Source organism: Sebastes fasciatus, chromosome 8 (assembly GCF_043250625.1).
Source record: "Sebastes fasciatus isolate fSebFas1 chromosome 8, fSebFas1.pri, whole genome shotgun sequence".
Taxonomy (NCBI): domain Eukaryota; kingdom Metazoa; phylum Chordata; class Actinopteri; order Perciformes; family Sebastidae; genus Sebastes; species Sebastes fasciatus.
The window spans coordinates 17647030-17661000 of NC_133802.1; the positions used below are offsets into that span (position 1 = coordinate 17647030).

The 13971-nt window shown below is 40.1% G+C and overlaps 1 protein-coding gene across 18 annotated transcripts in view; it reads right to left on the reverse strand.

The window, feature by feature from the left end:
* Window positions 1–13971, reverse strand: part of LOC141772686 (membrane-associated guanylate kinase, WW and PDZ domain-containing protein 1-like) — a 105187-nt gene that overhangs the window by 61378 nt on the left and 29838 nt on the right. For all 18 annotated transcript variants that reach the window (XM_074643980.1, XM_074643965.1, XM_074643982.1 and 15 more), the window contains exon 2: window positions 2774–2890. In XM_074643980.1, coding sequence (XP_074500081.1) covers window positions 2774–2890 — 117 coding nt within the window. The remainder of the gene's footprint in view (window positions 1–2773; window positions 2891–13971) is intronic.

A 13971-nucleotide genomic window follows, 5' to 3' on the forward strand; every position in this document is an offset into this window, starting at 1 on the left:
AGGCACCTGTTTGAGTCAAGCAAGAGGGAGCAACACATGTGCTCAGGAGAGGGGGAGGAGGAGACATGAGAGACATGCAGACAAAGGAAACAGAGGGCTGAGAAGTGTGGCTTTTATTTGACTGCTTTTGTCATTCTGCCTTGTCATGCCAAGAAAACATTTGCATGTGTGTGTGTGTGTGAGAGAGAGAGAGACAATAAACAGGAGGTGGTAGCGATAGTAGGTCACCAAGAAAGGGAGAGAGGGAGGGACAGGAAGAAAGAAGGAGAGAGAGAGGAGGGGTAAACAGTATAAACATTTCAGTTAGTGTTAGACTGACCAGCATTGTGTTGTGGCCCATTTTTGCCTTTTTGAAGTCAGAAAAAGATAAAAAGACAAATCAAAGCACACACACATTTTGCTTCATTGCTTAAAAGTGAGCCTCATAACAGGATGGTGATACTACATATATTTCTTATAGTCAACAAATTCCATGAAAAGACCAACAAAGAATTGATCATACTTATTGTCTGTGTAGTCAGTTTTAAAAAGACAAATCAGTGGGCCACACTGTTCCACTGGATGACATGTTCCTTTATCAACATGAACGTGGGCACTGTAGTTTATTTTAAGTCAATCCCACATACGCCATCCTGCTGCTGTAAATATTCACTAAAGCACCAAAGTCATGTCTGAAAATAGTCCCCAACAAACACTCCTGTTTGAGTCACATTTTCTGAGTTACTATACTTTTGTGACCTGTTTAGATTTATGTGTTGAATAGGAACAAATGGGCCATAGACGGACTAACAAACTGTTGGTTTTGGTCTTTTCATGGGATTTGTTGACAATAAGAAATATATAGAACAACACCAGCCTCATCCTTTGATGATTTATCACTGCAACTACACAGTCTATTCTGTGTCCAGTCAATGGTGCTTTATCTAAAAACACTGGACCCTTTTATTTATAATTAACACTTAAAACGGCGTTTTAAAACAAAAATGTATTAGTGTGGATGTAGCCTGAAGCGCTCCGTTTTAGTGCCTGTTATCATTCCCACCACCTGAAAAAGCAAGAAAAAGGTAAAAAAAATATGGTGCACCTTTGTAAAGGTAGTTCTCAAGCCATGGGCGGTATATTTTCATGATCCTGCATGTGACATAAGCCATCTGAATGGCTTGCTGAATCACATGTTCTCTGATCCAGACAGCCCACAAAAAATTGACTGGGTTGTGTTATTTAACAGTTTGTGGGTACTCCGGATACCCAAAAGTATGTGCACAAGCACTGAAAAAGTGAGTGTTTCATGATGTCCCCTTTAATTAGTAGGAAAAGTAGCACAATACTCCAATACAAGTAAAAGTTCTACATTCAAAATTTCAGATTCAAAAAGTACAGAAGTATCAACAACAGTATAGTGAGACTGAATCTCCTGACAGTAATGTCAAACTCTGCATTAATTATGTGGTTCCCAACATTTGAAGGATTTTAGAGGCCTGACGAGGTGAAAGTATCCAGCACGTAACGTTTTAGAGGCATTAGGAGGTAAATGTATCTAGCATTTCACAGGGGAAAAAAAGCAACTATTAGTGAAATTAAGGGAAAAAAATGTAATCCCTTTAATCTGATGAAGGCTTTACTAAATATTTCGCATTTCTATTTAGTCTACGTTCAATTTTGATGTCAACGCTGTCAGTGCTCTGTGCGCAGAGGTCTTTCCGTCGTCTCGTGATGTTCGCGAGAGCCCAACATGTTCATCACATAATCAGGCAGGAATCTATTTTCAATATATCAGAACATCATAATCCCAGGCAGGGCACCGGGGGAGGCTCAGAGAGGCGGATTTACCGGTCACATGGCTGAGCGCAAGAGAAGGACAGACAGCCAGAGATAGGCCAGAGAGGCAGAGAGTGAATAAGCAAAGACCAAGAGACACAAAGAGGGGGAAAAAATACATTCATCTAGTCTACAAGCCACATTTTAGTAGGGAGCACAGCAATGCAAATTAACACACACAGCCAAGCCGCAGTCAATAGAAACAGGAGGAAGTGAAATCATGATCCCTTTCTTGATTAAATCATGTCTATGCATATGTGTGATAATCAAAACAATTCCTCAGGGGGGGAAACACACACAAGCGCACACACACACACACACACACACACACACTCTCTCTAATCACATCCCCATCAGATCCACTGTGTACTGAAACAAGCCTCAAGCTTTGTGGTCGTCACAACTAAAGCAAAAGTTGTTGCTTTTCAACACAAACATGAGTACAGTAGGAAAACAAACCGAGTAGAGCTTCACTGTGTCACCCAACCGCCGATCCAACTGTTTGTGACGTAATCGAGCCCAGCTGTGGAGGCTGGCACGGCACTGGGTGTTTGGCTCGAGCCACACTTTTTGTATATTTCACGGTTATGTGAGACAGCTGCAGAAATGGTGCTCTGGCACGGTCAAGACACGAGAGTGGCTTTAATGGACAGTAACAGGTAACAAAAACTACAGTGATGGTGTTTGGAAAATGTATGTTAGTTTAGAGTTGGTGAGGATTTTAAATGATGAAAGGGAAATAAAGTGTGACGGAATAATTTATGGATGAGTGAAAGGGGAGAATGAAGAGAAGAGAAGAGATGAAACAAACGAGAAAGAAGCCAAAAGAAAGTGGGTCATTGAGGTAAAGATGAAGAAATGATGCTAAAGACTGGTTAAATTCTTCAGCCAGATGTCGTTGTTTAAGCATCCATCCACCACATCATCATCATTACTAATAATATTATTTACTCACAAGGCACAGCATGGCGATACAGATTGGCTCGGATGGTCTTCTGCAGCTCGTGGTCGGGGGAAGACTTCTGAAACCTCAGGCTCAGGTAGTGCTTCAGGTCCTTGTTGAGCTTGTGACCTGGAAACAGCAGACAGACAACAGCTCAAGTAAACAAACCTCCACATCAGGAAGCCCGCTCGTCTCTTCGCTGTTTACATGCTGTCATTTGACCAAAAGCAAGATCATGAAAGGCCGTGACATTTCCGTTGATGAAATGCTCCTGGATCTTAAAAGAGCACAAGGCAGACTTGTTTATCTTCCTTAGCCGATTTGGAAAAAAACACAGAGGTCTTCCAGTAAGAAGAATGCAATCAGATTTGAACATATATTTATGTCTTTTAAGTCCATATGTTTCATCATCTAACATCAGCATGCTAACATACACTCAGTGACAATGCTAACATTCTGTTAAGCATGTATAGGTTGCATCTGAAATCACATACTATGCACTACATACCCAATATGTGTACTATCGTTCAACATACTTTTGTGTGAATAAACAGTAGTATGTATCTTTTCGGACACACTGAGCAGTAATTTACGTCGTCACTTCCTGAGAGCCTCCTTGCAGGTTCGAGACGTGTAACCATGGTAACCCGTGCCAACATCATGAGACCAAAACGAAGGTTGGTGAGAATCAAAGTCTGTATTAATTTCAAAAATATATTACATGTAGCAAAGTGAAACATTATATTTACACTTAAATTGAACCTTTACTGATGTTACAGAGCTCAACATCTGTTATGAACATTATCATCACTACCGCATTGCATTGTGGGATATTTATGGCGCCGTAGTGTCCAGTGTTTACAAACTGTAATATTTCATCAGAAATAGTATGCAATTTGCATACTGTTGGTTTCATACAAAGGTTTCACAAATATTCATCCTGAGGGCGACATGAATGTCTGTAGCAAATTTCATGGCAATCCATCCAACAGTTGCTGAGACATTTCACTCAAACCACAAATGTGAACCTCATGGTGGCGCTGACAGTGCATGACCAAAGTCATTAGGATTCATCATCTGGGCACCATGAATGTCTTTACCAAAGTTCATGGTAATCCATCAAATATTTTTGAAATGTTTTACTAAATTCCATAAACATCAACCTACTGGTGGTGCTAGAGGTTAAGTTAGGGGATTACCAAAGTCATTCATCGTCTGGGAATGATGAATGCCTGTAACCCATCAAATAGTTTTTGCAATATTTCACTCTGGACCAAAGTGGTGGCCTGGTCAACAGACTTACCGAGTGACACTGCCATCCTTAGAGCCTCAACCTACTGTATTTCATTTATACCAACTTTTATCTATTTCATTAGATGGTAAACCATATCGACAGATTTAGTAGATTAAAGAAAGAGACACAGTATGTATCAGGATGGTTAATTTACAGAGAAACACAGAGATTGAGGCGAGTTTGGGTAATTGATTAAAAGGATCTCTGATTGGCTGGAATTCCCAGGCTTACTCAGCATCCATCCAATCAGAGTTGCTGATGCTGCTGGCCGAGTTTGAACAGAGCCCCGGCGCTCACAATGGGGCCAGATGGTCAGAGCTCGCTCTCACGCCAGGGTCTCATTTAGGACCATTTAATGATCTCCAAATATATCATCCATGTCTGGGAGAGCTGGCGAGCAGTTCTTGGGGGAGGTGCCATGGCCTCCTGTCGGCCTCCGATCACAGCGGAGGAGTTTCTCTTGGCTCGGTGCTTTGATGGCAGGGTCAGTGTGCTGACCGGGTAAGTAGAGTTTACTTTGGAACTAATAGGAATTATAATATGGTTGAAGTCAAAGTGAAATGGCAGTTAAGGCGCCTTTGGCTTCTGTAATGTGTTGAGTGTGAAAATGTGACAGGACAAAATTGTACATTTTTCAGATTTGATTGGATCACTAAAAAGTGTGTGTGGCTTTGCAAGTACGCAGTGATATGATGTTACAGAAGACCGTTTAACCTCCACCCACAGCTCCCTCAACAGAGTTGTTAGATCAAGAGGAGGAGAAATGAATAAATTAGACCTCATTCTTTGGAAATGTAAACAACATTTTTACCAGCTGACATCCAAACACAAACCTGCTAGAATGATATTGCTCTGCTACTGCTACAACTAATACAAGCCAAAGGTACAGTAAATGCTGGAAGAGAAAACAGCGAGAATACTTGTCACTGTGTCTTCGTGAAACTTGAAATTCTACATTTTTAATATAGGTTAATCCTTTGTTCCCAGTAATACCTATGAATGAAAGGTTTACTTCAGTAAATTGTTTAAAGGAATAGTTTGACATTTTGGGAAATACACATTCGCTTTTTTGCCGAGAATTAGAGTAGAAGGTCGATACCACTCTGCAAATAATTCACTTGAGCCAGTTTGCTTAGCTTAGCATAAAGACTGGAAAAATGGGGGAAACAGCTAGCCGGGCTCTGTCCAAGCATAGATGTATAAAGACAACTGGATACCGCGTCAGGGCCGGGCTCCCGTTCATTCCTATCAGAGTTGCTCAGTGGCGCATGAGGCCAAAATGGCTCGACTGCTGAGTGATAAAGTATCCGTATCTTCCGACGATCTTCCGTTTCCATTGGACCCATAGAGCAGGTGCAGTAACGTTTCCTTTAACTATCGCTCCAGCCTCAGTTTGGGTTTCATTCACATGAACGGAGGAAGGGGAAATAACTCTGGATTCAGCTATTAGTGCATTTTACACTTTTACTTTTAGGACCTAATAATCTAAGTAAGGGCTATTAAAGCGTTCGAACTGGGAAGTTGATTTACTTAAAAAAATATCTCTCCCAATGTAAGTCTATGGGAAAAAGTATTTTTGGACCCAATGGCATCACGTGACGGACACAGAAGTTGTAGTAGTAGTACCACCGTTTGGCCACTACGAAAATTGGCATCAACGACCGTCACTCTTCCTGGGGGGCATGGTCCACAGGTAACAAAATCCACCTACCATCGCCTCTTAAGATCACTCATTCATACGTCATGTCTCGTTTGTTTGATCCTTACAAAAATCAAAGTGTAAAAACATAAATTTTAACTGAGTCTTTAAGCTAAGCTAAGTTAACTGGCTGCTGGCTTCAGCTTCATATTCACTGTACAGACATGATAGTGGTATCAATGTTCTCATCTATCTCTCGGCAAGAAAGCAAACAAGCATATTTCACCAAAATGTTGAACTATTCCTTTGAGGTTGGATCAATAGAGGCCCGGACTGCCTCCCAAATTAGATTTAGGGCTGAGGTTGAGGTCCGGTAGTGAAAATCACACTAAACCAGGCAGGAAGGAGGCAGGAAGTGCTTGCAGCCTGAGAGGAAGTGCTGCTGCTGAGAGACCGGAGTCGGGGACAAGGACAGACAGATCTGAAGCATCAGTGTAGCAGCTGAGAAAGTGAAAATGGTCTTAAAGCAGAGGAGTATCTGTCATCTGCCCTGAGGTGTGGCCTTGTGGTGACATCATCATCTGTCAGCTTTACATCCACCTCCTCCCCCCATGGACATTACTATAAATACTGAAGCATGTTACACTGATAACGTGAAGCACAGAGTCCCAAAAGACACAACAACACAGAGGCATCTAAAACTAAGATGATGATGAACAATCATGAGACCACAATTAAAAAACAGTCCTCCTCATACATTTGTCACACAGAAATCCATCACGGTGACAATAATAACAACAACATTTAAGGTGTAAATCACATTCATAAACATGCCTGAGCTAATATTATCATAGCCATGTTTCTGGTTCTGGTACGGGGTATTTTCTACCCAGAAGTGGAGACACTGGTTGGTAGTCTACCTTGCTGTATTTTTCCGTTCCTCTACACACACACATGCACACAACCCACTGTGTAATTCAGTGCAAGCAAAGCACAGTCAGGTAATTGTTACCTAGCAACCAGCCAGTGCTGACGACCATCATTACGGTCCCTGCTAGGCAAGCAGCAGTCAGATTGTAAAAGGAAAAACAGATACAACAGCACGCACACATTTAACATATACAGTACAAGCATTCATCCTTTGCTGCTCCACTTCCATGTCAGTGGTGATTTGATTTATATAAACCGCTCCTCATCAAAAACAAAATACGTTACACATACATTAGTGTTTTGCATTCAGCGTCGTCGTGTCATTTTTGCTGGCTCAGATGCTTTCCCTGAGATAAGGACCGCTGTCAGGAACAACCCCCCTCCTGTGCGTACAGCTAGCAGAGGGCGGGCCGCCCAGGTGTCATGCTCCATCAATGAGAAAGTCATCAAATATTCAATATTTATGAGGATTAAAGCTGTGTGGATCAGAGATTACAATCACACCACTGTGTGTATGTGCAGTTCATACACTGTTGACTTCGTTTCTGTCCAGATTTTTTAACCACAAATGCTGTTTCGCTATACAAATAACCAGATGTTATGGGGCTCAAATTGAAAAATAAAACCATAGTGGTACCCAGCTGCTTGACAAAATAAGTTCCTCTCAGATACAGACTCATGGTTTGATATGAAACATTTTAGTGGTGTCACAGTTTGATTTCCAGCTCAGAAAAATAGCCTCAGAATGTGCTCCACTTTTTTGTTATTTCCAATTTATCATTATGTTCAGCTGTATTACATGGTATTTGAGATTTTGAAATGAAACAATAGTTTTTTCTTTTCTTGACCCATTTAGAGTTGTTTCCCAGCAGCATGGAACAAAAAGAAAAACACAGCTTTAGAATCCAGCAAAAACAACCAGATGTGGTGAGAAAACAGGAGATATTATCTCAGCTCCACAACCACGGTGTTGCACTGTTACACAGATTTTGAACAAAACAATTGAGCATGTGTGTCGAATCTCCATTCAATCTTTGTCTAGTAGAGAATAACATACAGCATATTGTAACTGTATACACTGTGTCCGCTAAACCACAGCTCAGTGTGTTTCTCCTAAATATAGTCTGTGCTGATATCTTTACAATATGGTCTTATATTGAGGGATTACATTTTTTATTACAGGTACAGATGTGATTGAAATACATTAGAGACTGCCCGTATGAGTAATCAATATCCCTGTATTCATACTAATATATCTTTATAGTAAATAGTCCACAATGACATTTATATTAAAACAATAACTACTCCAACTACTCCCTGTTTTCCTCCACAGAGCCACAATGTTAGGATGGTGACAAATTAGAGTTGAAACAATCAGCTGATTAGCCGATCGACAGAAATAAAATATTTTTTTAAGCAAAAATGCCATAAATTCACAATTTCTAGCAACTAAAATGTGAATATTTTCTGATCTTCATAGTTTTCCATGATAGTAAACTGATTGTCTATTGGTTTTGTACTGTAGGTTAGACAGAACAAGCTAGGGCTGGGCAATATGATGATATATACAGTATATCGTCAAAACGATATAAACATTTCTGTTGTATATATTTTTCTATATTGTTTCTATCGCAATACAGGCTAGGCCTATATCTATTTCTCTTTTCTCTATAAACTGTTCATTTTGCACTCAAGTTCTTAAAATGAGAAAATGCTCAATACTTTTCATTTGTCAAGTATTTCATTCACACAGGAGTATAGAAAAATAGGCTTCACCATGTTGTTAATATATATAACTATTTATTGAATTACCAGAAAACTGGCTATATTGTGATATATATATTGTTATCGAGATAAGAAATGACCTATATCATGATAGAAGATTTTGGCCATATCACCCAAACCCAGAACAAGCTATTTAAATAAGTCATCTCTGGCTAGGGGAAACTGTAACAGGCATTTTTCACGAAGATGAGAACATAAACGTTAGCTGCAGCCGTGAAAAATGCGATATTATTATGTCTGTCAGTGAAAATACTGAAAACAACTAACAGTCTGTCTCTAGATGATAAGACAGATCATTTGAGAGCTTGGAGAGGATATTCTTGATTCTCCATAACAATGAAATCACTCCATCAGGGAAAATCTGAGACACCAGAGACGTTGGCGCGTTGAGAGACGTTTCCTGGGAGCTGAGATGTTTGTGGAGCCGGCTGGTAAAAGACGTGTGTGGCAGAGATCGGTGCTTTTCAACCCCGGATGAGGCAGAGCAGAGATGAGTGAGGATGTGAGGGGCCCTGTCGTTTTACAGATAGACAGAGAGTGAGACAGAGAGATGGGTTTAACCCAAATAAGAGCGGATTATACACATCCTCCATGCCTCCAGTCAGCATTACATAACCCTAAATCTAGTTATGCATCCTTGTCTCATTTTTGGGGGATGTGGGGGGGGGAAAGGGTGGATGTGCTTGTCCTCAAACATCTAAGGAGATAGTGATTCATACATTCTCTCATATATATTTCGGTGAATGTGAAAACAGATACACACACACAAAATTAATTTAAAAGATCTGATCTTAATTGGAGACGTTGTTTTAGCCAGCTCTTTTTAAAAGGTTTGGATGTTTTTTTATCTCATTCTACATGGTATAAAAAGAAGTGGCATTTGGATTCAACAAAAACCCTGCTTTAAAACATACCGGCCAGACAGTAAAAGAACACAAACATAGTGGCTGCTTAAAACATCAGCGGAAGACTGCTAAGCAGCTGCAGCCTATAGCAACACATAACAGCTGTCGTCACTACAAGTCACTGCTACTACCTGTCAATCATGCATGTGGAAATAAACATGCCAGGTGGTTATCATTTCAAAACAGCAGTTGTGGGTTTGGATGTTTCTGATCATTTGAACGTAACAAATCAGCAGCTTGTAGAGAGTGAACATTAATTTGAGAAGACGTCCATGTGAGTGTGTTTATTGCGTGTTTGTGAAGCTCTGTTCAGCTGCTGATTGGGATTCAACTCCCGTCCTCCTGCTCAACACTGCCCTCTGTGTCTCCGAGCCTCACCACTGAAAGTCTGCTTCACACAGACACCGTTACCACAGCAACCCAGAGCCAACCAGCGAACAAGATGAGCCATGTGTGGTTATTATGGGCTGCTGCCCCCCAGTGGTGGATTTCAATTATGTGAGGTTGGAGAAAAAATGTATGCAACTTCAAAGATGTGATTCTTAATCCCTTTTGGAGTTATTTTAATGATTCAAATTTGCCTGTAATATCAACTACTAACTGAGAAGTGACTGAAAAGATTTACTCAAATACTGTCCTTAAGAATGGTTTTGAGGTACTTGAGTATTTCCATTTTACGTAATCTTATACTTTTACACTACTACATTTTTCTGACAGCTGAAGTTAATTTTTAAAATTAAGATTTTACAAAAAAACATCTGATGAATTTGTAAAATATGATGCATCCTTGCAGATTAAACTATCCAACAGTAGGGCTGTGTATTGGCAAGAATGTATCATGATACAGGGGTTACGATTCAATATATTGCGATATTTAAAGCAAGGGATGTATTGCAATTTTTAAATCTAATTTTAGGAAAACTGTCATAGTATAAAGAACTCACCACCATATGCATAAAAATCTGAGTAAAAAACGTTTTACTTTTTCATGCAATCAGAACAGTGGGATCTGCATTTGCATTTATCACAGTCCCTTTAACATCCAACATCATAGCACTACTTTGAGAGGGAACATCTCTTTGCAAATGAAAAAAAGTATTGACTGAGTTAATCTTTGCATGTAAACTATTCATTAAAAATCGATAGTGTTTGTGAGAATCAATACAGTATCACAAAACATAATATCGCGATATTAGATTTTTTCAATATTTCCTTACACCCCTATCCAACAGTATATAAAGGAGGTAAAATTAGCTCCAAATCCACCAGACTGCTTATGCATCATTTAAGTAATAGGATTTGCACTTTTACTTATGTAAAATATTGAATGTAAGTCATTTACTTGTATTTTCAGTGGCATTGCTAATACTTTTACTTACAGTAAGTAAAATATATGAGTACGTCTTCCACCACTGCCACCCAGGTGTTTGTAATGCACCAAAAATTACCAAACACACTTGCGAACAGTCAACATCAGCTGGATAGCAGACACAAACAATCTGCACCTAAACTGTAACAAATAAGTCTAAAGGGCTTAGTAAAATATCAACACAATTGTTTTCTTTTAAGAAACAGACCACACATTACTTTGCGTTCCAATACCCATACTACCATACTATTTGGTATGAAAGAAAAAGATGTAGTATGTCCCAATACATAGTATGTCAAATGCAGTATGCCAAAAATACCAGGATGTCCTACTACATCCGGTCGTCTTTTGCAGTATGCAAGCCAGCATGCTTTTCTGGCTATTCTGACCCACAATCCTGTGCAGCGAAAAATACGTCACTCGTGACGTATCTATAAAATAAGCAAGAGAGAGAGAGCACAGACAGATGACGGCCACTAACAGCTCCCTGACAGCAAATTGACAGAAGCCGCAATGACAAACAGCGCATTCAAGTATAAATAGGCTACTAACGTTAGATATTTTTGCGACTCGTGTGTAAAACGTTAATTAATATAGGTTGCGTTCAAAATCGCATACATTTGCTTTTTACTTCAAATTTCGCGCTAGGAAGTGCGACGAATATGAGCAAGAGGGTCAAAGTTCAAGGCGCAATGTTATGACGATGTAGTTTGTCCCAATTGTGTGCAGACTGCATGCAACAGTACGTACTTTGTAAGGACAGCTGCAATATGTGCTGAAGTAAAAGGAAAAAGTATGCAGTTGGAATCAACTATGGCTATGTAGGTTTATTATGTCCACAGCACAAAAATCCCTAAATTATAGCTGCTCTGTGGGAGAATGCTGTACAGTTAATACTCTACAATTGGTAAGTGACTAATTACTGCAAGCAAAATACATATTACAAGATAAGATGATCATGGTAACACTGAGAATCAAAACATTCTCAAACAAACTCTTGCTTTACCGCTAAAACAGATTCAAAACAAACACAAACATCACCAAGGAGAAATCAACTTTGTAACTCCACGCAACTTTTGGAGTGAGCTGGTGCAAGAGAGGAGAGGAAAACCACTAAGATGCATGTGCTGTACTGTTTGTTTATACTGTATGTGTCTAGTCAGTGCAGCATTGGTCGATTCGACACATGTTGAGAGGAGTTCTGGTCTTTGTGTGTCAGGCTCGTCTTTGTGTGTTTCTCTCTCCCCTGGAAGTCGCCGCTGGCACAGATTAGGTGTTAAATGACAGGCAGGTTGCCCTTACTATGGTTAGAGGAGAGCAGACAATCCCGCAGTAATTGGTACACACAGACACACACACACACACACACACACACACTCATTGTCCTACCTAATTAAACACCACCTGTAGTGATGACAGAGAGGATTACGGTGCAAGACAAGACGCCCTCCCAAGCTCGATCCCCACCAAAGGGTGTTAGGCTAAGGTGACCCTGTCTAGGTGTTTGGTTATGAACAGACAGGTGCAAGGCTAGCCGCTCTACAGACTCCATGCAACTGGTATGACATGCTGTAAAGGAATACTTCAACATTTTGGGAAATAGGCTTGTTTGCATTCTTGCCGAGAGTTAGATGAGAACTCCACTCTCATATCTGTCTGCTCAATATGAAACCAGAAGCCGGCTATCTTAGCTTAGCATAAAGACTGAAAACAGGGTGAAACAGCTAGCCTGGCTCTGTCCAAAGGTTAAAAAATCCACCTACCAGAACCTCTAAAGCTCATTAATTAATACATTATATGTACAGTATATCGTTTGTTTAATCAGAACAAAAACTACAGTTTAGTTGTAAAAAAACACAATTTGTGATTTTACAGTATGTGTTGGATTATTTCTTCAATTTTAGCAGCGATTAAAGAAAGATATAAGCTGTTATTCAGTGAGCTTTAGAGGTGCCATTAGGCGGATTTTGTTACCTTCAGACAGAGTCAGGCTAGCTGTTTCCCTAGTTTCAACTTGTTATGCTGAGCTAAGCTAACTGGTTCCTGGCACCAGATACATATATATTGTTCAAACTAGGGATGCTAATTTAGAACTTTTTTTTCTAACCAATAACCAACCCTCGTTAACCAATTATTAACCATTAACTGACAAGATAAGTGCGTCGCATGCAGCGGTACTATTTTTAGTGCCTAACAAGCCGCCCAACTGTAACGATAAGCCAATGCACAAACAGGTTAAATCCATCATTTATCACCAGTTGCAGTGTATGAGCACAACAGACAACTGAGTCTCCAGTTCACCCGTCCGGGAGAGTTGTTGTAGCAGCCATGGTGCTGCGTGTATTGTCCCGGTAAGTCTCCAATAGAGAGACTTACCGGGACAAAGGTAAGTCTTTGTCCCAGTAAAGTGGGGTTGTCGGTGGCGATATAGCTGTGAACGTAGCAGTGTGTGTACAGTTTATGTGTAGGAGAATAAATGCTACAACTCCTCAGCTCAAGACCAAAGCCAGCTTCCTGTATCTGCAACACCGGCTCAGACTCACTTAACGTGGGCTGTTAAGGTTGATCAGCTATTTTCCTTTAAGTGACAAGCCGCTCCTCTGAGATTTGCTCAGCTTTTTAGCTATTTTTTAAATATTTCTTTTAACCGTTTAACCAATAGCATTAATAGGTTAAAATCAAGGGTTAAACGGTTAATTATTCACATCCCTAGTTCAGACAGAGTGGTATCAATCTTCTTTTGTAATTCTTGGCAAAAAGGTGAATAAATGTATTTCCCAAAATGTCAAACTATAACTTAGAAGACAATACATCCAGATGTGCTCAATATTACAAAGAGCAATTTTTGCACAGAACTAGAGAGATCTCAGAAGCAGTGGTCAGTTGGGGATTTCACAAGCTTGTCTGTTATCACATTTTGATTAAGACGGCTCCACTTTGTCTAAGTTCTTCTGTCTGGTGTGGTGCTGTGGCACAAGAAGAGTAACAAACTAAACACAATATCACACACCGATTGTCCATTACGGTTTTATTTCTATGAAGCCATTTTCTAAATCTTTAAATTGCCCTCTTTGTCATCATCCCAAGCCATCTCAAACTGATAACCCAGAGCTCAAACTGAGCACAAAGAGAAGGCATTTCCTCCTGAGGACAAATAATATTGTATTTCCTCTGGCCGATTCCAAATAATGGCCACAGAGTAGGAACTGGAAATGCTGGTTCTTAAACAGTAAATTCCATTGTTTCAGCGGCTTCCTGTGGGTCTCAGGACATCCCGTCAGTCAACAC